The 27,279-nt window shown below is 45.3% G+C and overlaps 1 protein-coding gene across 2 annotated transcripts in view; it reads right to left on the bottom strand.

The window, feature by feature from the left end:
* Tbxas1 (thromboxane A synthase 1) overlaps window positions 1–27,279 on the bottom strand; it is a 172,119-nt gene that overhangs the window by 106,245 nt on the left and 38,595 nt on the right. For both annotated transcript variants that reach the window (XM_039107073.2, NM_012687.2), the window contains exon 4: window positions 66–162. In XM_039107073.2, the coding sequence (XP_038963001.1) occupies window positions 66–162 (97 nt within the window). The remainder of the gene's footprint in view (window positions 1–65; window positions 163–27,279) is intronic.

The following is a 27,279-nucleotide window of genomic DNA, read 5'->3' as shown; positions in this document are numbered from 1 at the left end:
CCTCCATTCCCATACTCATAAGGATGACCCTGTCCCCCTCCATGCACAGAGAGGAAGCTACATACCATTCTGTTGGAAAAGTTACTGAAGTTCTCAACCAACACCTCCTTGATCATGTCTGGGTCTGAAATGACAATGTACATCCGACGGCCAAGATAGTACCTGGGAAGGAACGAACAAATCTGCTCTAAAACAGGACATTGATATTACCCATTTCTCCTACCCCCTGAAAGAACTCACAGTGGTTTAGAATGAAGGGTGAATGATGAGTGGGAAGTTAATAGGTAGCGATTGGAGAGTAAAGGCTCCAATGATAAGACATAGTAGATCTGCCACAAAGCGCCACCAAAGCTCTTCCCATCAACACTTTTGGACTGCCACCTTGTCCCAGAGCTGGAAATTTAGATGAAACACAGTCCCTGACTCAGGCAGCTTAGGAAAGACAGGTCAATAGATGTCAATGCACTAATGAAGGCCCCCAAGATCCAACAGTAAGATGGAGGGAAAGGGCCGAGTTTTCCAAAAGTGAGAGGTTGGCATTTTAGAACAAAGATATTTATAGTCATTTTACATTGGAGGGATTAGTAGATGTTTGTGAGACTGTGGGAATGATTAAACCTGCTTCAGGAAGCCTGAACTTTGTACAAGGAAGTTCAGCAGATACAGCATCTGAGAAGCAGAGACAGCCTTAGCCAGTCACATGATGCTGGTGAGCTCTGGCCATGGGAAGTACTTACACACGTGGTTTATCTTGATTGACATACGGGAGGACCCAACCCACCAAGACCTCTAGGGGGTTCCAGGTGCCTCCAGGGGGCTCTTCGTCTGGGGGAGGGGGGGGGTAACAGGATGGCAATTAGCACACAGCAGGATGTTCTGGCTGGCATGAGTGAGAACAGGGGATGCCTAGGTCAGTGCCTGGAGGGTGATGTGAAGAATTCTCAGGGATGGTTTCTGAAGATGAGCCAGAGTTGGTCCAAGTAGGGGATGGAGAAGAAGCGTGAGTGGGTGGGGCAAAGGAGTCAGTATTAGCACTGGGTCGCTCCCTCCCCCTGCTTAAGTACCACTGGGAGTAACTAGAGACCAACTGTGCACCGTGAAGTTGAGTAATTACAGGTCGAAGGGGCGAAGGGGCCAGGCATGCTTCCAGTGTGTGAGATGGCTTGTTCCTGGGTGTAACTGGCTGACCTGTTCCGAGCACCATGGGTCAGACTTTAAAAGGGAAAGAACATTTAAAAAAAAAAAAAAAAAGCAGCTGAGTGTGCTCTAGCATTCTGACTCAGCTTTCGTAAGCGAAAATGCTGTCCATTTTAAAATCACTTTCCCTATCACCAAATAGGGAGAAAAAGTAAAAAGAAAGGGGCTGGTTAGGTGGCCCAATTGGCCACTTGTCCCATAAGCGTGACAACCTGAGTTCCGGTCCCCAGCATTCATGTAAAGCAAGCTGGGTGTGGCAGTGTGCCTTCAGAACCCCAGGGCTGGGAGAGCGGTGAAAAGACAGATGGATTCTCAGATTCACAGGCCAGCCAGCCGTGAGCGCCAGGCCCGGTCAGAGACCATGTCCCAACCAATAAAACGGAGAGTAATTAAAGCTGACGCCCAGCATTGGCCTTTGGCTTCACATGCTTGCACACACATGTGCACCCACATGCACATGTGCACAACACTTGAGTGAGCCGCACAATAGAACACATGGTCGCGCGCACACACACACACACACACACACACACACACACACACACACACATATATATATATATATTTTAGAGGAAAAAAAGATTTATCTGGTTCCTATTAGGCACTCAGAAAATACTCAACCAAGTGATCATATTTTACAAAATTGTTAGGGAAGTCTGCGGACCACAAGAATTCAACAGATGTGGTGCATGGAAGGGAAGGCCACCAACTTGTTTCTTACTGTTTTAAACCAAGAACACTGAAAATAACCCAGGCCAGCCATAAACCAACAGTTTCCTAGACTCTGGGGCAGGTGTCAGAGATGCCCAGCTGAGAAGAACAGACACAGGCTGCTGTCCACATTGAGGAGGGTCCAGAACCTTCACCTCTACCCAAAGCAGGGTTTCTCAGACGTAAAGTGTGCATTAAATCACCCTCATCTGAAGAAATGCTAGCTGGGGGGGAAAGCCCCAATCTGAAAAAAAAGACTATAAAAATTCAAGAAGAAAAAAAAATGAAGAAGACAAAAGAACCTCGAATAGGGTAAACACAAACACACACCAAGGCACGTCGCAACTGAGCTTCTGGGAGAATAATGCTAAAAAGAAAGAAGAAATATCTTCAAGATGGCCCTTTGTGGGGATATTAAGTCAAAAGAGCAGCACATTTCTCAGCAGAAATCATGAAGACCAACACTCACACATGGTTTGGTAAATAAGAGAGCTTGCACAAACGTGTGCATCCAAGTTCAGCTCCCAGAACCCATGCATGAAGCCGGATATGACACTGTTTCTATAACCCTAGTATGTGGAGACAGGAGGATGGCTGGGTGACTTAGTTCCAGGTTCTGTGAGAGACCCTGTCATAAGAGAATAGGATGGGGAAGTGACAACAAGATGCTTGCAGCCCTCCTTCAGTCTCTGCCTACACAGGAGCATGCACATACACACGTATGAACAATACACAAAGGGGGGGGAGGAAAGAGGGAGGGAGAGAGGGAGAGGAAGAGAGACAGACAAAAAGACCACGGAAAGTAGGGGACTGGAATGATGACTCAAGTTGACTTGCTCGATTCCCAGCACCTATGGGGGAAAAAAATCTGGGCATGACTATGCACACCTGTAATGCTAACACTGGAGGGGTGGACACAGGAGAGCCCTGACCTGGATAGGCAGCCAATCCTGTTAATCAGTGAGCTCCAATTTCAGTGAAAGACTCTGTCTCAAAATACAAAGTTGAGAGAAATAGAGGAAGACATGCAACATAGATCTCTGACTTCCACACACATGAGCACCCATGTGCATATGTACAAACATGTACACATGCACAAACATGTATATATACACAGGTCAAAATCATGGAGGTCAGAAGGAACTGGTACATTGCCAAGTGGTATAAGCAAAGAATTTTCCACTATCTCTCTGATAGATTTCAGGAAACAGGTTTAAAAAAGCATTTTAAGAAGAAGGGCAACTAAGAATTTATCACTAGCAGATCTGTCCTCAAAGGAAGGCTGAGGGAGGTTCTCCAGCCAGAATTGAAATGATAACAGAATAATTTTCCCAAAACAAAGACCACGGAATGAGTAAAAATGTAACTGTAACAAGCTATCCCTCACAGAATGGGTAAAAGGTAACAGGCTATCCCTCGGCCCGTATACTTCTCAAAGTATGCTTGATGCTAACCCAAGAGCTAAAGTGCCATCAACGTTGGCCAATGTACTTGGACGAAAAGCTAGAGACAGTTACATTCTGAAGTAAAGAGGGAAACGGACCAGCAGGAACGGTTTCAGCATGTCACCCAAGGTGGCAAGGCAGCCCCACGCATTCACCAAGCTAGATCATGCATTCATAATTACGCAACTACTAAGAATAGGACACAAAATGATAAAAAACATTTTAATAAATAAAAAATGGGGTGTGTGGTGGCTCAACTATTAGGTGTACTTGCTGCTCTTGCAGAGGACCTGGGTTTGGTTCCTGGCACCCACATGGCAGTTCACACCCTCCTGTAGTCTGATGCCCTCCTGTAGAGACCCTCATACATTACCCACATAGTGGACAAAGGAAGAACTGCGTAAGGAGACAGAAGGGCAGGAAGGGGAGTGGCAGCTGATTGATAAAGTGCATGTGAAAATGCGGTCATGGATCCATTGCTTTCCATGTGGATAAAAACACTACTAATAAAAGAAAAATATGGTAACGGTCTGAACCATCCTATGACCACAAAAATGGAATTCATAATTTTAAATTTACTGAATCTCCAGATGGTTTTAGTAGAGAACTCTTCTAAACATTTACAAGCAACTAACAATAACTCTTTGCATTTCCTTCTAGAAAGTAAAAGCTTGAAATCAGGCTCTGCTTCCCTTCTAAAGGTGGTATTAGCTTGGTACCAGACAAAGACAGTAAGTTGTGTAGACTAGTGTCATGTGTGTCTTAGACACAAAAACCTTCAACAAATCAAATCCAGCAATATGTAAAAATATTTATACACCACAGCGGCTATCATCTTTGTTCTTAATCAACATCCACTTCTCTTTAACAAAAATTCCTTCATAATAGATCCCAACTTTGTCTTATTAAAAAGAATAAAAGGAAAACCGGGCCAGCAAGATGGCTCAGCAAGTCTGATGACCTGCGTTCAGTTCACAGGATTTACATAGTGAAAGGAGAGAATTGTCTCTTGTAGGTTTGCCCTTAACCTCTACAGGTGTGCACACACATACCAGCGCATGTGTGCTTGAGTGTACACATACATGGATCACACATGGATGCACACATGTGCATACATATGGAGGCATGTGGGAACACTTACACACACATGCACATTGACATGCAAACACATGCACACACATGCATGCACATGCACACCCGCATGCACACATGTATTAGTTATTTTTCTATTGCTGTGATGAAAACATTATGACCAAGGCAATTCATATAAGAAGGAACTTAGTTTGTCTTATGGTTCCAGATAGATATGAATTCACCACAGCTTGGAAGCCAGAGCAGGAAGCTGAGAGCTCACATCCTCACCTCAGAGCACGAGGCAGAACGAGCTAACCAGAAGTGACGGGAAGATTTAAACTTTTAAAGCACTGCCCCCAACCACTAACATATTGCCTCCAGCAAGACCCCATTTCCCCAGCTTCACCAAACAACACCACACACGGGGACCAAATATTCAGTATTCAAACATCTAAGCCTATGGGGAACCTTCTTATCCAAACTAATACAGTACGGATGATTTATTTTTAAACGTTTAGGAAAAAAATCCACACAGAACCAACCTGGGATGGAGCCTAGTAGAAGAATATTTTCTTAGCTCAGGAGGTCCTAGATTTAGTTTCCATCATAAAAACACAAGCAAAACAATACACACACACACACACACACACACACACACACACACATACACACACACACACAATGTTAATGAAAGAAATCTAGGAACCCCTGTGTACATGCAGAGACAAACCTTGTTGATGGGGTGGAAGACGCTATAAAGGTACGATCCTCCTTCATTGCCTGCAGACGTGATGATGCCTTTCCTTCCAAGAATTAATATAAGCAAAGGCGAAATTACTCTAAAGTTTGTATGGAAAGACAAAAGATTAAGAATAACTGATTTTTTTTTCTGGAAGAATGAAGCAAGAGAAATGTGTATACCAGGAACGTGACTGCAGCAGTGGAAACCACAGTACTGACAGAGAGAGGTAGATGCATACATGTACATTCTATACATACACACTCACATGTGCATATGTAGTTGGATAAAATCTGAATAGTCTCTGTGTATGAACCAAGTTCCACCTGCTATTGTTGATAACATGTTATAGTTTTACCTGCATGTGTCGTAGATCACCAAGGGGGTAAACTAGAAATAAAAGAAGACACTGGACCTCTCAGTACATTTTTTTTGTTTATTTATTTGCAAATTCCTGTGCATCTAATATTCTTTCAAACTAAGATAATGACTTACAAGTCATTCAGGAAGTTGATACAGTTTAAAGACCAGCCTTGTTCCCAGCCAAGCCTGTTCTACCAAGCTTGGGTGGGCCCCAGAAACCCACAATAAATACTTGCTCTCAGATTCTGATGCAAGAGGATGGCCACCCTCCCAAGACAGCACTGAGAATCTCAGCAGCTGTTCAAAGCCAGGAACAGAACATTCAAGGAAAGATGGGCCCCACCCATGCCAACCAGGCCCTAGTCTCGGGCAGGAGTGGGACCAGTCACCTCTTATTTTAACAAGCTCCCAGGGGATTCCGATGCCATTGGCAATGAATGGATTGGGGCCCACCTTCCAAATCTTGATGTGTGAGCAGAGGGCACTGCCCATTTGTATTTCCCTACATCCTTAGAAAAGAAAACCAGTTAGACTCTGGGAGGCACTCATATTTTGGCAAGATATTTGTATTGAGTTTCTTATGATCAAAATAATTTTTGTACACCCTTTGAATTTTTTTTAAAAGCAAAATAATACTTGTATATTCTGGTGGAAGGAGCCGCCACGGGAGTCTTTCTGTATTTTTCTAGTAATATTACTAATGCTAAAACCAATTTTGCAACAATTCCTTTAGAATTGCCTCAGAGCTGCTTTATGAACCTCGGGAGGAAACTGGCCCCATTTTACATGTAAATTGTGTAATCTTGTGAATTTATGCTTATAAAAATGCTCATCTGTAGTTTGAGGAGCTCCTGGCAAGATCTTAAATAGAGGAAAATGCATTTGACTTCCACAGTTGCGGCCTTCCCTTCCCGAGTCTGGGATGGCTACACCATGTGAGTCTGTCCACCACTTCTCCTCGGGAAGCCACCCTCCCACACTCTGGAGTTCAGAAACCTGATCTTTGTGTTATTTTTACCATGCACCTTGGTTTAAATGTCTCTACCAAAACCTTTGCTGTATTTAATCTTCATTTGGAGGGATGCCTTCAGGTGGGACCTTCGGGGACTAATTAGACCGCAAAGCCTCAGAATAGATGGGTTAGTGGGTCAGTCATTGAGAGCAGATCTGCTGTGAAGCTTGCTTTGGTACCACCTCCAGGATGAACTCTTCTTACCATGTGATGGTTTGTATCACCTCAGGACTCTGCGTGGAATGTCCATCTGCATCTGGTCAGAGCCTCTCTGCCTCCAGAACTGTGAGCTGGAGAAACCTTTCTTCTTTATAAGTCATTCAGTCTGAAGGGTTTGGTGATAGCAAAAGAAAACAGAACAAACGGTATGTATTTTCCTGCTCCCTGTTTCCTGCTCCCTAAGGTGGTGCGCTCAGCAGGCGGGGTCCACGCTCATCTGTCACCCCTTGTGGGGGACAGTTTTAGGCACAAACTCTTCAGACTATGTTGCAGCTGAAACATGGGAGTAAAATCTAGGTGATCATTATAATTCCCTATTGATTTAATTCTATCAATCCTGTTCATTTAGAAGGAAATATGGTTCTTGAAAGTTAAGCCAAGGGGATGCAAAGAAACTTCCCACACCACGAAACTGGTCAGTTCTCTGAACATTTCTGGTCACAGTCATTAGCACTGGTGCTTGCTTCCTGCCTGGCTCTGAGCTTCCTACACATTAAGTTTTGAAGAAAATGGAAGAGGAAGTTGTTCTACTCACTTCTAGAACAGGAAACTAAGACTTGCTCAAGACAAGGACCGTCTGACCCTGACTCAGAGCTGTCCCTCTCCAAGATGGCCAGCCTTCCCTCTCTCCCCAGGCTGGCCTGGTCTGTGAAATCCAGAGCAAGCAGGTGTGTGAAGGGGCCAGGCAGACTCTAGCCGTGCTGTCTGCATCTTTCACCCCTAAACTGACTGTGTCTTTTAAAGGTGCAGTCAGAGAGCGGATTCTTGCTTAATGGACCAGAAACCCCTTTCCAGTCTAATTAAGGAGGTGAGGTCTTACTCCCTGCTAATCCAAGTTGCACATCGACTACTATAGGGGCAAGAAATTCATAACCAATTATTCATTTACATTTATTTATGCACATAATACTTTGCTTATTCAACCCCAAAGCACCTGGTTGAAGAGAAAATGTAGGGGAACCAATGAAGTATTGTGCAGTTAAAAATAACACTTATTTGACATGCTTAATTGGTGGTTTTCTTTTATTTTTCTCTCTTTCTAAAATAAAAAAAAATAACAACTGACCATTCTAACCAAAATAGCACTTCTGCCTTCTTTCTGGGAACCATGACAAGCGAGACTATTGGCATTAGCCTGGGGGTTGTCTGGCCTTGTTCCAGAAGGCCTGCCTCTGGCTGGGGTGACCAAACTGTAGGGTTGTTCATGGGGTAGCAGTGAGGGCACATCACTCACAGTCACACGGAAAGACCCAGGCTGCACAGCTAGATGGAGGTGCACCTTGTAAAAATAGCACTGTGGGTCTGTTAATGAGTACCAGTCAACCCCAGCATTAATTAGTACATTCAAGACGTGTTTACTGAGCACATACTCTGCCAGGCATCCAGTTGACAAATTCTTGTGAGTCTGGAGGAAAATGTACTGGGTGTGTATCTGAAGCAAGGAATTGTGGACACTTCCCATTTTCTCTGTAGTTGTTTCCTTAATGTCTCAGGATTTCGAAGTGAGTTTGTGACTTTTGGAAGACGGAGGAAGGGGTTGTTGCTGGGTTGGCCTACCGAGGCCATCAGGGATCAGGGTGAGGTGACGATACTGTGTCTTTGGGCATTGGAGGCTTGGGGACTCAAATGCAGGCCTTGTTTGTAATTAATAGTTGTGTTGTCACCTTGAACAAATCATGTCTACTCTGAGGTCATGGTGAAGGTCAGCAGGAAGTTTGTCAGCAAGGAAGCTGTTGTCAGTGTGGAGAGTGAGCAGTGATGGCCCCGTCTATGAGAAATGAACTGATGGGGTTGGGGATTTAGCTCAGTGGTAGAGTGCTTGCCTAGCAAGCGCAAGGCCCTGGGTTCGATCCCCAGCTCCGGGAAAAAAAAAAAAAAAGAGAGAGAGAGAGAGAAATGAACTGATGAGTACCATGTTGGGGGGGGGGTGAGTAGATTCCTGATGAAAGCCTGACTTCCACATCAGCAGAAGGGATCTGAACATGTGCGTGATTAGCAGGACCTACCGGGCACCACTAGACACCAGGTGTCTAACAAACCCGCACCTAGGCGACGGCCTCAGTTCCTCGAAATAGAAGATGCTACAAGGCAGCTGCTGGCCTGGTCTACACCTCACCTTGGCTGGATATAGAAGTCCCAGGAAGCTCCACAGGTAAAGGTGGCCATGGGCTCTGGCAACGACTGTGATGAACATCTAGACTCACAAATTCCAAGACATCCAGAGAAAGTTCCGGAGAGTTTGCTGCTCCTGGACATTTGTCTTAAGTAGCTCTTCCTAGACTCACAGCTCCCCCTGGACTAGCAGCCTCCCCTGAGTTAATGGCCCCTGGACTAGCTGCTCCTCCGGGTATGACAGCCCCCACAATGCTATAGAGAAGCTCTAGGTTCCATATTACAAGTGGAGTGGACTGGAATCACTTTCTTACCCTCATGTCAACTGTGTTTGAGCACGGCTGCTTTTACTTGCAGTGGCTCTTTTGAGGAGCAGGGATAGGGATGGGGGTGGGGTAGCAGATCTACAAAGCCAATCCCCATGAAGGCCAAACCTACCTCTTGGGGACAGAAGGTGAGTATGTCACCTCACTCACTGTAAGCTCTGATGGATTTCCACTCTTTGAAACGGGTGCCAGTCCCTTGACCTTTAACCGAGGCCCTTCTGTTTTCCTACCAAAGTTCATGGATTCCTTTTGACTCGATAATTTTATGGCATCCGGTAGGCCCAAAGAATTACTTAACACTTCTGTTCTTGAGTAGCTAAGTCCAATGATAAAACTCATGCTCTAACAACTTAGTGGACAATTAAAGGGACACCCTTTCTACTGACCCCCTGTCTTCACAGCTTGTATAACTCCCCTTGATGGCTAGCATACAGTCATAGATCTAGAGGGACAAAGTGTCATTGTTGGGGAGTGTAGAATCTTTAAACCTTTGACCTCAAACCAAGGCTGCCAAACGACCATCTCAACCAGTTTCCACGCTGTGGTGATGCTGGGATGTGTTATCCAGAGGTCTCCTCAGGGAATGGTCTACCATCTAGTGCAGAGACAGCTATTGGCTGTGTGTTGGCTTCAGCTACAGGAAGTTCTGTCACCTGAAAGCCAGCATCCACCGACAGTCTGGAGATGACCCTGACAGATCCTGTCTTCCTAGCATCACAGACAAGAATCCTAGCAGACATGCTGTACCCCAAGCCCATCTCATTGTCAGTCAGGAATACAGCCTGCAAGACCTGCTTTAAACAGCTCCATAGCTGTGAGCAAAGACAGTCACCAACATCCTGAGCCTAGGAGCCAGGGCTCTGTTGTGTGATGAGCTGGGAACCATCTCTGTCCCCTTCTCCAGCTTTCCCCTTCCCCACTGCCCCTGTCTTCAAGACTTTTCCCTGACGGTTCTTACCAAGTAGAGTGTACCTTCCCTTGTGTTCCTTATGCTCCCCACAAGGCCATAGTCAAGTACCCCCTCCCCCACAAGCCTTAGCACTTACAGCCTGCATCCCATGCCCCATGTCTGTTCTGTTTTGGGAATACTAGCCCTTCCTGCCAAGATCTCTCATGCACCTTGGACAGTGTTTTAGGAGTCTATTGCTGTGAAGAGACACCATGACCAAGGCAACTCTTATAAAGGAAAACATTTTCACTGGGGCTGGCTTACTTTTTAGAGGTTTAGATCATCCTCACCATGGCAGGAAGCACGGCAGCACCCAGGCAGACACGGTGCTGGAGAAGGAGCTGAGAGCTCTACATCTTGATCTGCAGGCAACAGAAAGACTGCAAGCCACACTGGGAATGGCTTGAACATATGAGACCTCAAAGCCTACTCCCACAGTGACACACTTCCTCCAAAAAGACATGTCACTCCCTACGGCCAAGCATTCAAACACGTGAGTGTGTGTGTGTGTGTGGGGGGGTGCAATTCTATTCAAACCACCACAGGCAGTGTCTGTGTTTCCCTTCCAAATCAGATGATCACTTTCTTTGAGCAGAGACAGCAACGACACTCTCTTGTGGGGAGGAATGGTGTCCTCTGCCACCACTCAATGCTACACACAGACAGACATGGCTATCGAGCAGACAATTCTAAAGAAGGGCCAGTGGGGAGCACTTACGGAGATAGGACAGCCATCCCTGCTGTCTTGTGCCATTGAAAGATCAGTGCACTAGCCCTGAAGAGTCAAGGATCGGTCACAAAGTGGGTGTCCTTCCCCAGGAGGAGCAGAGAATTGGTGGCATTTGGATCTATTTGGAGACACTGGGCAAATCAGAATCTAGGCCACTATGTCTGGTCAATGTCACAAGTCTTGGATTAAAGCAAGTTTTTGCCTTCTCGAGCACATTCCTGCTGACTGCTAGGGATATGCATGTTGGTCTCCAGGCAGGTTTCTAAGCATTAGTGACAATGGAGGTTAATGGGGTCCGGGGTCCCATATGAAGCCAATCTGGAAAAGGTCAGAGAACCATGGATCCACCAGGGTAGGCCTCAAGAAGAGGAAGCCTCATTATGACTTGCCCTGTTCTTTCTCAAGCTCACACCACCTTCTGCGTGCTTTCCTAACCATTCCCACCCCATCCACACCCAGGGAAACATGGATGGGGCTTGCTCTACGAGAGAGGGGTTGCTGCCATGGTATAGTATATGTATGCTGCCTAGGTTCCCAGGGTGTGGGCAGCCTGTGCTTCCCAAAAGGCCTCAGGCTTGTCTGCTAGGAGTCGCAGGTCCAGGCAATGATCTACTTCTGAGTCTGCGGCTCAGAGGCAGCCATTCTCCATCGTTTCTGGATCTAAGCGGAAGATAGCCTCCCGGCTCCAGCCCTCAGAGTCCTCATCTGAAAGATGAAGCTCCCCTCCCCCGTCCTGGTGAGTTATGACTATATTAAGTTATAGTAAATCTTTCTCCAAAAACAGAGCGATGGCTACAAGAGAGAATTGGGCAGCAAGGGAAAAAATATCTGAAACAAAACCTATACTGATAAACCTCCCGCCTCTATGGAGTCTATCCACCCACTTAATTTATTCAGTTAATAAAACGTATTCCCCAGAGGGGGACAGGCAGAGGTAAGCTGGAAGCCAATCTGCCTGTGTGAGCGGGCTATGTATGTGTATCTCATAACAATAAAAAAAAAAGAGTAATTAAGAGATGTATTGAAGTGTGTAGAAATCCTGAAGGACACAGAAGATTCCAATTCAAGTTAGTGTCCTTGGCGCAAATTTAATTCAATCGGGAATAGATAAATAAAAATAAAGAAAAAAAAACCCAAAAACAAATTCAGAACAGATGTTAGGCAAGCTATTTTTTTCACAGTAAGAATCATAAACATGAAAAACAGCCTATAAGGCAAAGTTGTTGATGCCAACAGCATCAAGCTACTAAATAAATAGTTGGATGGTTCCTCAGGGACAAAGAAACATTAAAATAGTCATTTGGCTGTCCCTGAATATTTTTGCCTACATGTTATGCCCAGGCATAAGAATATATATATATATATATATATATATATATATATATATATATATATATATATATATTCTTGGATACTGGAGGGAGATTGTGTGTGTGTGTGTGTGTGTGTATACGTGCATGCATGCACATGTGTGTGCTCCACCCCTCCTATTACATAGATATAGAATATACATTTACCTGAAAGTGGATGGCAAAATCACCCACTACACAAGGCTCAGAATACAAATAGGAAATTTGGTAAAGAACATTGTTACTTCTGCAAAGACAATGAAACCAGAAGAACTCAAAGCCAGGGAGTGCAGTTCTGAGCTGAGTGTGTGACAACAAGAAAGGGAAATTTTAATAAGAGATTCAGATAAAACTGGGGAGAAACAAGGGCAGGGGGTGCTTTTTTAAAAAAGACTTATTTATTTATCTATGCAAGTACACTGTCACTCTCTTCAGACACACCAGAAGAGGGCATTGCATCCCTTTACAGATGATTGTGAGCCACCATGTAGTTGCTGGGAATTGAACTCAGGTCCTCTGGAAGAGCAGTCAGTACTCTTAACCACTGAGCCATCTCTCCAGCCATGGCAGGAAGTATTTTTAAGCATACCTAATAGTATTTTAGAAATAGAAGAAAGTTTCAAGATGATTATACACACAAGCACACACACACATATACAGGCACACACACATATACAGGCACACACACACACACACACACACACACACACACACACACACACTTCATACCTAAAGAAATGAGTGCAAATTAAAGAGACACATGGATGGAAGACTCCTCCCTCCTTCAGGAGGACGAACCAGGGCAAGGATTCTCTGAGAGGACTTACATATTTACATGTAGGGGCTCAGGGACCTAGCCTTGGGCAGCTGTGAAGAGACTCCTAATGTCTATGATCTCCCCCAAGATGCCAACTGACTGTCAGAGGTCTTTGAAACTCAGATCAGAGTAGAGTTATCATCATTGGACTCCTGGATTCTTCATGATCCTGTCTCAGGGCTGGGGGTGACCTTAGTGACCTCTAGGTCCCACATCAATGGACAGGTGCTCAAGCATGTTTAAAAGGTGACCACATGGCTGAAAGATTCATGGGACTTCCTGGCTAAGAATAGCTGGGTCAAGACCGGATGATGGCTTCTAATCCTGTGTTCTCTCTGGTGCCCTAAGATGACCCCAGAGAGGTAGGCTACAGACACTGTGACACTCTAGGAGCAGGATGTGATTTGGCAGAACAATTCCTTTGCTAATGGAGCCCCAGTAGTCCCGCCAATACACCTTTCCTTTATCCACCCTTCGGATCCCAAGATGGTCTTCCACAGTATACCTTTCACAGTTCTGTGCTTCAGTGGGCTAGCTCCTGATAAGGACAATTATGATCCTTTTTCCTCTAAGCTTTGATTTTTTTTTGTCTTCTAGAAAATATCAATTACCCAAATTAGTGAAATAAGATCTTCCTAAGGTTGAGGCTTCCTTGAGGATTCATTTGTTGTGAAGAGATATGTACCAAGACGCAATTCATTTAGTCACTTAACACATATTCAACAAGCACCTGCTATGTGCCAGACACTGCCCTAGGTGCTCGGAATAACAGGATGGGCAAGAGAGGACATCTTGTTGTGCAGTCTACATCCTGTCGGGACAGCCTGACAATGAGCAGACAACTATGTTGCATGTCGTAGAGGCAAATATCTTAAGGCTTAGAGATTGTCCAGGATCCCAAGGAAAAGTGGAGTAAGAGAGCTTCAGAGGAGCAAAGAGATTCATATGTGGTGGCTAGCCTTTTTAAAAAAACGTTAAGGTTAACATACAAAGTAATGGCTTCATGTTGCCATCTTCATACATGCATGTGTCCTTACAGTGTGCTCTCATTCATTCCCTTCTTTGACTGCCCTGCTCAGGCCCTCCCTCTCTAGCTGATCCCTTCACTTCTCCATTAATACCCTTTCAGTTTCTGATCACATGTATTCCATCGCCCTCTCTAGCTCCCACTTCTCTATATATTGTTTTCTTCTTTTCTTGAGATCCTCTTTCTAGTTTCATGATCTACACACACACAGACACACACACACACACACAGACACACACACACTCACGCACACACTTATATGCTTTAAAGTTTACATTCCATCAGAGAGAGAGAGAGAGAGAGAGAGAGAGAGAGAGAGAGAGAGAGAGCATGCTGCAATTGTCTTTCTGATTACTTGGCTGATTCACTCACTGTAATGATTTCTAGATATACCTGTTTTTCTGAAAATATCATGAGATAATTTTACAGTGGTTGAGCCTGATCATCAACTTGATTGCACAAAGAAATGTCTAGGACATTCATAAGGCACACTTTGGGGTGTCTTTTGGGAGTTGTCATTGGACCACGAGGGCTCTGCCTTCAGGATGGATCCATCTATTTACAGACTCCAAGTTCGAACAGGCTGGGAGAGGTGGTAGAAACCGCAGGAGGCGGGGCCTCCCTGAGGGAAGTGCCAAGCTATGTCTTTAAAGGCATATCTTCCCCTGGAACCTTCCTGTCTTCCCTTCATTTCTTGGCCACCGAGGGGTCAGCAGCCTCTTCCTGCCTCCACCCTGAGCTGCCTCAGCAGAGTTGGCCATGATGGTCTAAAGCCTCTTGTATCAGTTACTTTCCTCCTGCTGTGATACAGGGTCTAGAAGAAGGAATTTCTTTTGCTTTCATGGTGTCAGGGGAGAAGCCATAGTGGTGTGGGAGGCATGGCAGCAGGAAGCTGAGGGATTGTATCAACTGCTGATAGGAAAAAGAGAGAGTAAACCGAAAGTGGGGTGAGGCTACAAATTCTCAAGGCCCACCTCCAGTGACATCCTTCCTTCAGCAAGGTTCTGGGTCCTAAACGTTTCATAATCTCCCAGAACGGAGCCACCAACCAATGTGGGACATTTCTCATCCAAACCATCACGTCTCTGAAACTGTGAGCTAGGATCTTCCCTGGCATTCTGTCACAGCAGTGGGACAGCAAGTGGATACACCGTGTAACCCAGTGCACACTGGTTAGTGCAGGTCTGGCCTCTTCATCGTAAAGTCACTCGTGGTCCTGAATTATCATTCGGATTGGCTCAGTTTGAGTGCCGTTGGGTGATCACACAGGAGACTATATTGGAAGGATGCATCCTACTAAGTTACAACGTCTGATACGGAGACGGGCCCTGGGAATGATGGTATTTCTTGCAGTCATAAAAGCAAAGGAGGTAGCCAGTAGTGTTATCTCACGGATTCATGAAGAGTCTCAGAAAAAAATGTCCAGAGGAGAGTTTTCTGGAAGCAGTAGCACAGTGGATGGGCAGGAGACTTGGGTGTTGGGCAGCAGGGAAATGCAATAGATTTGATAAGAACACAGCACCTTGATGGAACGTGAAAACATGGACAAAACCTTAGGCCCAGCACGAGGCCTGTGAGTGATAGAGGCCACAGATGCTATGCACGAAATGATAATACTCGGTCTGTAAGGCTATGCAGACATGCACATCAAATACCAGGATACCATGGGATGACCAGCTCCTGGAGGCTGGGAAAGGAAGGAGAAAGGTATAAAGGTTGAAGGGAGCCTGTTTTTCATATTCTACTTCCAAAAGCTGTTATGGAAAACAAGAGTCCTATATTCAAATGAACACTATTGCCTGAGTTCTTGCCTGGAGAGTTTTCAAGCATGTTACTCCACAAAGCTCATGGAGAGAGAGCAGTAATGAGTAGTGTGCCCCTTGGACTCTGTCTCCACCATTTGACTAAGGAGAGGCCCCTCCCTTTTATTTTCCATATAGCCATCATGTTATTGTTGGTGGAAGTGGTCCAAAGGACACAGTTTGGGAAATAAGCCCATTAGACTATCAAGGGATTAGAGACAGAAGATTCCAGAGTCCAGACACACCCTGGAACTCCCATTATGCCCTTCTCTTTCCTCTTGTAGAAGGTGATCCTTAGAGTCTTTCATCCCCAAGTCACATTGGACCCACTGTCATTAACAACCCTTGCACTGTCCGAGCATTTGCACCCTCCAAATTTGTGTTTGCATTTCAATCCCCAAGGTAATTATTCAAAGGTGGGCCTTCTGGGGGTAACTATGCCATAAGGACAGAGCCCTTTTGAATGTATTAGTACCCTTATAAAAGGATTCCAAAGCTGTTTCTTCACTTCTCCATCATGTGAGGAGATCCAGGAACCAGAAAACTAGCACCCACTAGACCACCAACCTGTTGGTGCCTAGATACTGAGCTCCCAGACCCCAGACCCCAGAACTGTGAGAACAAACTTCTATTGTTTACGAGTCACCCAGTGTGTGGTATTTTGCCATGGCAACCTGGCCGGACTAAAGCGCACTCCAGCTGATTGTGGCAAGCATGGGACCCTTTGCCATTGTCTCTTTACGATTATGGTGCCACCATTTATCTTCCACTTGGGCATTACTTTCCTTGTGGTTGTGATAAAATACCGGATGAAGAATGATTTAAGGAAGGGAGGCTTGCTTTGCTTCACAGTTTGAGTCTACAGGGCAGCCTAGCAGTTAAGGAGTGGAAGCAGAAGCCCGTGGTAGATGTCACATTGCTGTGTGGCCAGGAAGCAAGCATTCATAAATACTGGTGCTCCACTGGCTTTTTTCTGATTTACTCCAGGATCCTAAGCCATGGGATGATGTCGCCTGCGTTTCCGGTGTATTAGATCTCCCCACCTCAGTTAGTCCGTTCTAGAAACCCCCTCGTTTGATGAACACAGGAACAGTCAGTATCCACCACCACAGAACTCCTAGCCCACATCAGTGACTCAGGTTGACTCACCTTCATTCTTACAGCCCAAGTCTTGCTCAATTCTGCTGTTTTTCCTAAAGAACATTTCTCCTGTAAAAATTTCCATCTGTTTTCTTCCCCATTTCTGATGATCCAAGTCCCTGCTTTCTCACCAAGGCTAACAGAATGTTCACTATGGATATCCAACATCACATTTCCCCAGCATCCCCTTACCGCCTACTCTTCTCTGTTCTGTCCTAGCCAACATCTCTGTGCTCCTTCCAAAGCTTTTGTGCCTGGGTACATGCTTTTCTGTGGGCCCTATTGCATTTGGAGACATGCAGACTAGTCACTTTCTCTCTGTGACTATGTTTTTGCAGGGACTTTGGACCACAATAGAGATATTGGCTTGTCTCCCTCAGCCGATGGTCTTAAAGCTGGAATAGGATTCCATGGAAGACCTCAGAGACTGCATAAGCAAGCTACCAGACCTGACCTTGACAGACTGAGAAGGAAGGGCCAGCTCTGTGTGGAAATGTTCTATATAGCGCATGGACAAGAACCAGAAGAGAGACCCAAAGGTCACAGCCTGGGAAAGAGGAAGCTTCAAGGGCTGAAGGCAGAATGGAAGACTCGTAGGTGGCAGAGAGGAGAAGAGGCAAAGGAGCTCAGGGTGGAGACTGCCGGGGGCTTACTAAAGTGAACTGAGTAAGTGGCCACCCATGAGCATAGATTGATAATAAGGCTAGCTTTCTTTTTTTTTTTTTTTTTTTTTCCTCAAGTGCTAGCTGGTTCACAGGCAATGGAAGTTGGGAGGGAGCAGGAATCACTGGGTCTGATGTTCCAATCAGAAATGCAGGGTTTGCATTGGCCAGTTGAGTTCCAGGACTTTTTGCAAGGAAGAACATACATTTCCTCTGGAGTTCATTCTCAAGGTTTGACAACAACAGTTACCACCTCAGCATGGTGGGAAGGGAAAACTACAACGCATTGCTGCAAACTATCTTCCAAAATGATGGGGCTACTATAAAAAAAACAGCATGGAGAGCTCCTCACCCCCACCCACCCCCAATAAAAGGAGAATTTCTATCTGATGTTTTAATTCTCCCTAGGGTGACTGCTCTAAAAATGGAAAGCAGGAACTTGAAGAAGCATTTGCATGCCAGTGATCACGGTTGCATCATTGAACTGAGAACAGGGCCTTGGATTTATGCTTGCACACCCACAGTCATGGCTTTGTTGTTTACAGAGGCCAAATGGTAGAAGCTAGCCAGTGTCCACGAACAGGCAAACAATATAACATGGGGATGGGGGGTTATATCCAGCGGACAAGGTTTTTTTCCTTGAAGAGGAAGAAAATTCTGTCACTTGGTACAAGGTAAATGAGCCCCGAGGACTTCTTCCTGAGTGAACTAAGACAAGTGCCGTGTGATTCTGTCAAGGAGATGGACTGTGGAGTGGTAGTTGCCAGGGGCAGGAGAGGGGCACAGAGAGGACAGTGTTTGCCGGATGAAAGCACCCGTGTGTATGAATGGGAGTTATGACTGTAAAGTTCTGGGAACCTGTTTAGCAGCACCGAGTTGTACAGTGAGAGATGGCCAAGGGGGTAAATTTTTGTCTTATGTATATTTTATCACAATAAGAAATGTCCTTTAGGTATATGGCCCTTGTGCCACTTCAGTATCTGGCTTTGTCTGAGAAGCAGGGGTCATCAATCCAACAGGCATCCTTCTGGGTGGATTGTGGATACATGGAAATTCACCCTCTCCCAACTCAAAGGAAACCATTTTTCTGTGGATGTTCCTTATGGCATCATGGGCACCAAAGCCCTGACAATCATCAACAGGTCTGGGTTTGGAGAAGGACAGTATTCAGGATGCTGAGGCGAAGATGAAGCATCCTACTGGGCTCCAGACTGAGGACAAATACTAGAGACTGTTTTCTCCTTTGGTGATTTGGGGAACTCAACTCTAGCAGAGAATGCAAACACTTAAGGGAAGGGAACATGTTTTTGGCTGGTTAGGGGAAGAATCCGAAGGCTGTGTTAACCATTGGACACAGCTATGGACTGTGAGGCAGAGCTGGGAACCTAGAGAGTTAGAGAGAAGCTCTAAAGTAGAGTCACTCATAGCTACCTCTTTGCATTAACAGAGCAAAACGCTGACCCTTGTCTCAGCCATCTTGTTGGGAAAGACAGCTTCCACTCAGGATCAAACTGCCAAGTTCCCTTGCAACTGAGGGACACCTAGAGGTGCTGACACACACCTCGAAGGAGCACAGTCTCCTCATCTAGTTTGCACGCAGTGACAGGCTGCCCGCCAGACACTGGTTCAGAGCAAACGTTATTAGGTTCCTTTTTAGAAAAGGCACAAATAGGATGGCCAGCTAATAGTACCCTGGTGGTTAATGTGGGGTCGGGAGAGTGTACCAGAGAGCCAAACCTTTATAGATAGTCCTGTCGACTGAGAACCAATCCCAGGATGAAAAAAAAAAAAAACAACCCTCATTTGTGGGTTACAAAATCCTTGCAGTTGGAGGATAAGATGGAGATGTTCGGAACAGGGCCTTGAGACGCCAGGAATAATCAAGGAAGTTATTTTAGTAGTTAAGTTTCTATTATCTGCCCTAGGCATGGAAGCATCATAAAACTTGGTGGTGCCTTGCCAGGGAATTGCTTTGTGCGCATAGCTGTGGAAATGCTACACATAAGACTGATCAGGAATAATTGGAACGCGTGGTAAACACTCTCCAAGATTTAAAGGTCCTAGAGGGAAAAAGGGAGAACTCAGTCCATTTTAATGAAGAACTCTGATCACTCAGAATTTAGTAGAATTTCACTCGTGTCTGAGGGATGGCATATGACCTTGTGTGTTTGAGCGTTTAGGACAATGTTTGGAGTTGATTTGGTTTTAGACATTTAGATTAAACAGCTCATTTTCTCCAGTGAACAACACGGCTTTGAACTATATTTTAAATCATTCAGAGGTCCCCTCCTCCTCGGCCCCCTTCATCACCCTTGTCTTTAAGGGTTTTATTTTGTTTTGCTGGTTTTGTGCTTCATGAAAAGTACTTCGGGGCCTGGAGGTGATTCTGCTACAGGCTCAGAACTGAATCTATATATCTGCAGACTAGATGGGCCTTGAACTCATGACTTCCTGCCCCTTCCTCTTCGGGGCTAGAATTACAAGTCATATGCTAACATGTCTGGATTGCTCGAGAGTTTTTGAGAAGGTGAAGAGGTTCTCTGCTCACCCAATTTTCGATCAGAAAGAAACTTCAAGTTCAACTTGATTGGCTGGTTTTTGCCTTTTTTGGATTTACTTTTTTAAAAAAAAAATTATGAGAGCAAGATAGTCTGTCCATCTTTTTGGACAGAATGTAAATGCTGTTTAACTTCTCAACTAATTAAGGTAAAAAGCTGTCAGAACTGGGTAAATATGTGGGATTCCTGAGACTATGCACAGGGGCTTTTGACGGGAAACATTTGCATAAAGCTCGGTATTATCAGGACTTATTTCCAGACAAGAGACTGCCTTGACAAATGTCACAGTGATTCATGACAGTGTTATGTAACTCTATTATGCATTTTGGGTTGAACAACTTGGATTTGTTGCAGGTACAATTCAATTAAATGTGGAATTTTTTTATTCGAGCTGATTAGGTAGAGACAGAGCTTTTTACAAAACTCTAATGTGAGCCAGTCTATTGTTTGGGAATACATGTGCGCAGGCTGTCATGTGGGGATAAAGGAGTTATTGATGCTACCTCTGATTGTCACCGCGGAGGAGCTCCCTCCCTCCCACTTGAGCCTTGCGTGCGCTTTTCTGCAGTAGATCTCGGTACAGACATCAAGGAAGACAAATGAGGAGATCTGTAGCTGACTGCCCGGCTCTGTGGTTCTCTACTCATCGTTCCAAGCTGCTCCGTCCTTACCTTCAGGTCCCAGTATGGTCCAGAAGCCAGGAATGCGTCAGGAGAGCAGTTTCCTTGGTCTGGATGTGCTGCAGACAGGATGAGCATTTTCCTCACAGGTGGTACTAGGAACAGTGGCTGGTTTCTGAATTTGGGCAACGCTACGCTCCGACTCTCAGAACTGGGCCTGAGTGCGTGACTCATCCCCGGGCTCAGAGCCTATCTTATGTTCCCACCAGCTCCCTTCTCAGGACCCAGAGACCTCTCACTTGAGTCCTAACATCCAAGACAAGCTTCCTCGGCAGCTGCTTGACTGGTCACCTGACTACTATCAGGTGACCTCCTTCTCTAGGATCAGTCTTCTTCTATCCATTCCACTGTGGCCAGTGCTTGCTAAAACAGGGAGCTGCCATTTCTCATTTTTCATGTGAGTCCAGTCTGTAGCCTGCAGGCCGCATGTGTCCTAAGACCGCTAGGGATGAAACCAGGCACATTTGTCATACTGTCATGTCAAAAGGTCGGACACACGTGGAACACTGCACACTCCCCATCAGCTGGAGTGATCTCACTATCCAGGGCCCCATCTGCTTTCTGTCTCTAATCCATCCCCACTGAGAGGGGCAGTTTCTAGGTCACTGTCTCTACGGCCCCATTTCCTTGGGATTTCAGCTACCCTACTCTGAGGCAGGAGAGACACACAAATTCCTTGAATACCTTTACCTAATGCAAGATAGTTTAGATGTCCTAAATTACCAATTAATGCGTTATTTCTGTGAGTGTCTTAGCCCAAAAGATTCTGGGCTAGGGTTGAAAGTAATCTCAGTAATAGCTGAATGTGGGGTTTTGAAGACTAGGAAGAATGATGCTCTCAGGCAGGAAATGCTAGCACTGGGCATAGAGCTGAGTGTGTGAGCTCCGTCTCCACAGGAGCAGCTCTGCCACTTGGATCTGCTGCAGCTGTCCACAGTGGACTCTTGCTGACTTTATCTGAGCTTTCTCAGAATCTTAAATCCCAGAGGCAGTATCGCTCTCTTCTCTTCTCTCTCCCTCCCTCCATCCCTCCCTCCTCCCTCCCTCCTTCCCCCTCTCTCTTTCTTTCCCTCTCCCTCTCCTTCTCTCTCAGATGTTTTTTTTCTAACATGGACCGAGAAAAGCTGGGTCATCACCTGCAGGAGGTTGCGCAGTTCCTACGACCTGGAAAAGACTTTCAGATACGACCTGCTCCTTTTTTTTGATACACTAGTGGTTATGCTGGTTAGATTTTCTCCACTTGACACAAGCTAGAGTCAACTGCTAAGAGGGAAACTTAACTGCGGGATTGCCTCCATCGCATTGCTGGAAGGTATGGCTGTGGAACATTTAACACTGATGTGAGAGGGCCGAGCCCACTCAGGCAGAGCCACTGCTGGGCAAGTGGTCCCGGGTAGTACTAGAATGCAGGCTGAACAGGCCAGTAAGCAGCACTCCTTTATGACCTGGCGCCATGTTCCTACCGTCCATTTATAATGTACCAGAAGCTGCAAGCAGAAATAAACCCTTTGTTCCCCAAGTTGCTGTGCATTGATCACAGCAGAATAAAGAAAACTAATGCAGTGGTTATAAAACCGTTTACTGAGTCATGAGCAGCTTGCGTTTGTCTTCTTTTTCATGGAATTTTCTCAGTGATTCTTAGAGTAAATAAGGCAGCCTTTTACAAAACTTCCATTTCCTGCATGTGCGAGCGTGAGCACTCTCTTTGTGTGAGCGTGTGTACTCTTGTGTGCCCATGCACAGCCCTAGCTCACAGTGTGGCCGATCATCTGTTTACTGAGGTTCATCATTAAACAGAGTGTCAAGGTCACTGATCCAGTTCAGATCTCTCATTTACCTCTAAATAACAGAGGGAAAGTGAATGATTGGCCCAAATCCATTAAACTAATAAGTGGCAGCTAGAGAGAGTGGAAACTGACACTTTTTTTCCACCCCCCTCTTCTACCAGATTCCCTTGAGTGCTTCTGAGAATGAATTAATATACTTTTGTCCCTTTTGAGTATGAGTCACAAAATACAGTAGTCATCAAAAAACACATCGTGTTTTATGGCTGCCGCTATATGGAACCATCATACATGCCCAGCAAGAGCTGAACGGCTAAATAAAATGTAATGTTGCGCACACACTTACACGTACTCACACATGTGTGTGCACACTCACTCACTAGCACACATGCACACACACACTGGAGTTTGTTCAGTCATAAATAATAATGTTATGAATCTGGTAGAGCTGGAGATCGTCATTTTAAGCAAAATAAGCCAGACTTAAAAAGACAAGTATTTCGAACTTTCTCTCATTTATGGAATTTAGACTTAAATATAAATATTGGGAGGGCTGTGATGAGAGAAAGGGAGAGAAAGGTGTTTGAGGGAGTTGTATCACATATGTACAGTGTCTAGGAGTGTGTGTGTGTGTGTGTGTGTGTGAGAGAGAGAGAGAGACAGAGAGACAGAGACAGAGAGACAGAGACAGAGACAGAGACAGAGAGAAAAGATGAAGGCAGAGGGACAATTATTTGAAGGGAAGAAGAGAAACACCGAGAAGAGGGAAAAGGGGCAGGAGGGTGAGAGTCAGTATGTACAAGGTACAATTACACACCTACACGTCCTAAGAAAATTCGTTATGTTTATGCTAACCAAATATTTATACTAGAACATATCTGCAGCATCCATCACTTCTACTTTGTTACAGAAAGAAGGCGGGGGAGTAACGCATGGCAGGAGATAAATGTGGCCAGAGAGTCAGAAAAGCAGGGATTTAAGTCCTCTCAGAGACACCTGCGGATGGAGACCAGGAAACAAGATGCTTTGCCCCATAAAGAAGAATGGAAATTTGGGGTGATTCCCCATCAGGGGTGACCAGAGGCTGGGATCCCGGAGGGTAATTGCATAGTCAGTTCAGATGTGTTCACGGGAAGCATGGCTCTAAACAAATTCATCTATTTCTTTTTGGTCCCCGACACACATCTCTCTGAGGATAATCGTCTGCTTATCAGACCAGGCTCTTGGCTGGGATCCGTTTGCCTTGCTGTCCACTCTCCTCCTGTTCTCAAGGGTCTCCTACACCTGCCTGTTCTGTCAGGGTAGGCACTTGATAAAACAGTGTTCCCTTAACATTCTTAGTTAGGGTTTCTATGGCTGTGATGAAACACAAGAACAGAAGGCAACCTGAGGAGGAAAGGGCCAATTTCAGCTTATACTTCTATGTCAGAGCCCATGACGGAGGGAAGTCAGGGCAGGAACTCAGACAGAGAAGGAATCTGGGGCAGAAGCGGATGCAGAGGCCATGGAAGAGTGCTACTTATTGGCTCGTTTGGCGTGGCTGGCTTGATGTCTTCATACACAGCCAAGGACCAGCAGTGACACCTCCCCTTCATCCGAATCATCAGTTAGGACAGTACTCCATACAGTGGCCTACAAGCCAGCCTTATAGAAGCATTACCTCAGTTGTGGGTCCCTCTTCTCAGATAACACTAGCTTGTGTCAAGTTAACATAAAACTAGCCAGCGCATATGTAATAGTAGTTATAAAACCCCAGGAACTCAAAAATTGTGAACTTATACGCCTAACATTAGAGACCCATAAGAAAATGAAAATATGACATATAAAACAGCACTCTGTGACTATGGCCTCAAGGCCACCAGGTCTCGCTCTCTTTGCTCCAAACTCAGTTGACCTGCCTTCCAGCACTATTTAGCACTCCTCAGTAGAGCTGGGGACAGCCTAATGGTGAGGCTAGTCTCCAGGCCCAGGAGCTAGGCGGCCGTGTGAAGACTTATATCTCTGTGTGCCACAGATTCCACTCACCCCACACCTCAAACACTGAGCCACATTTTCAAATCCCATGTGTCCGGATGTCTCACAACACGTGTGTGTGTGTGTGTGTGTGTGTGTGTGTGTGTGTGTGTGTGTGTCCCTACATCTGTTTGGAAACCATCCTCTACCACAGTGCAGTGTAGCAGGTCACACCCTTCTAATCCCTTCAACTTCCAGTGTTCTTGTTCTATGACAGAGTTCCGGGAACGCTCCCCCAAGTTGGTGATATCGCCCTTTGACTACACAGAACTAACCTCTCTCTCTGCCACTCCTGGCCTTCACCTTAGTAAATGAACACAGTGGTTAAGGGCTCTTTTATCAGAAGTCCACAAGTCAGTCACTTTCGGAGAACAAATACTCCTAAGAAACAGTACCGTGGTATCCAAGCTGAAAGCAACCTTGTCTAAGAGCCATCCTGTCTCCCATATGCATTCCAAAGCTCCCCACTATCTCCTTCCCTGCCTCCTGACAAGGTGCTATCAGATCACTCATGCTAACTAATTAGCTCACAAGCTAACCCTCCATGCAGTCCCTCCTTGCTGAAGGCGTGTTTGCTCAGCACTTAGGTTTCTTCTCCAGCATGAGGACCCGCAGGTTCCTAGAGGCTGATGGCTTCATGCTCTCATTATTGCGAAGGCGCTCTTGGAACATCAGCTGCTGCTCGATACAGTGGGTTTCACACAAACCGTCCAAATCAGAGTAGCCAGGAAGGACTCCAGTCCAGTAGATATTTCAATAGAACGGAGGAGTCAGAAGTACTTGTAATATAAAAATTCCTAAGTAATGATGTGTGAAAACATGATACTTTAAACCACTTGGAAAGGGGACGAATTTTTGAGTAGGACCATCTGGAAAAAAATAAGTGTCTATCTTATATGAGTCAGCTTTCTGACACGGTAACAAAACACTCGAGCTAATTAACTTATGGAGAGAAAAGGCTTCTCTTGCTCACAGTTTAAGCGTTCTAATCCACAATCAGATAACTCATTCCTTCTTAAATGTCTAATGAGGTGCCTGATAGAAGCAGAGAAAGTGCACGGCAAAGTGAACTGTTCATCCTGTGGCCAGGAAGAAAGAGAAGGAAGGACTAGAGTCCCACAGTCTTCGGTGAGGGTGAGCCCAGAATGACTTCATGGGATCCCCAGCAGGCTCACCTCCTAAAGACTCCACAACCCTCCAATATCATCACCCTGGGAGCAACACCTTGTGCATGTATTAAATATAAAGGGCTACTTTCTTTCATATGTAAAGAGTTTTTATGAATAAATTAGGAAAATGCAAACTCAACACAAAGTGGCAAAAGATTCTCCAGAAAGCAGAATACAGTGAATTTTAAATGCATAAAAAATGTTCAAAGTTGTTTAAGATAAATAAATGCTAATTAAAACCACAGCAATATGCCATCAAATGCTAATACATTTCTGACCACTTATTTTAGTGGCAAATATATGAAGAATCAAATTTTCTCCTGTTTTATTTGTGGAAGCATAAGTCGATATATGCCCTAGAGAGAGCAATTTAGTAATATCAAAATAAAAAATGTAGATAGCGGCTGGCCTAGAAATTCCATTCCTAGGGATTTATCCTACAGACATACTCAGGCAAGAGAGTAATGTTGTATATTTGAGAATATTCACTGCAGTGTTGTTTGTGAAAGCACGAGGCATCGATCAACTGAGAAATTATTTTTAAAGTCAGTGTATTTCCATACAATTAAATCCTTTAAAAATAATGTAGCATTTAATAAGGAGTGTATCGAAGGAGAACACCATCCCGAAGACCATTAATGAACACAGCAGGAAGGGAGAGCAATCCTTACGCATCACACATTATCCACAGAAGGAGAAGCCAGGGACAAAGGCTGCCTTCATGGCTCAGGGTATGGAGTCGGCGCAGGCTAAGTGTGTATCCACACGCCCCTTTGTGCTTCCTGGATCATGCGTGGCATTCGTGCTTACTTATTTACAACTTAATGTCTTAGTGGGAAAACAGGAGGCTTTGCAACAACGCTGGCTTCATGGAGGAACACGGGTGCTAGGTGCCAGGTGCCAGGTGCCAGGGAGGAGCCTCAGTTCCAACAAGAGGGAGCCATGCTTGCACGAGAGATCAAAATTAAAGTGGCGTGGAGGCGAGAAGAAATGAGAGCGAGGCTAAATGAAAGCATGGCTGCGGAGTGAGTGCCTGAAAGATAGATGAGGCACGGGAGAGGGGATTCTGACGCAGACCTTCAGTTGTTGCTAACTAGCCGAATGGGGGCCCCATGTATCTATAAGTAATGGCTGCAGCATGCCGAAGGGTCCTTATGTACTGCATGATAGAGTGTCACAACCTAATGGGGCATCATTTCTGCCCTGTTGCTGTTTAATCAGCAGTGGTGATGTTGGTCTCATTCTTGAGGGCATTGGAATGGGATATAATAACTTGAGGAGATGATCCTAACTGAAAGGGACTATGGGAAATTATTAATTGCTTCGAGGTTATCCAAAGCCATAGGTCCCTGTCATCTTCATCTTTTGTGCCCAATGGACAAATCGGAATTGTCCTAGCAC

The sequence above is a fragment of the Rattus norvegicus genome, chromosome 4 (assembly GCF_036323735.1).
Source record: "Rattus norvegicus strain BN/NHsdMcwi chromosome 4, GRCr8, whole genome shotgun sequence".
In the NCBI taxonomy this organism is placed as follows: domain Eukaryota; kingdom Metazoa; phylum Chordata; class Mammalia; order Rodentia; family Muridae; genus Rattus; species Rattus norvegicus.
The sequence above is the reverse complement of the archived record's forward strand: the minus strand, read 5'-3'. Positions and strand labels throughout refer to the sequence as shown.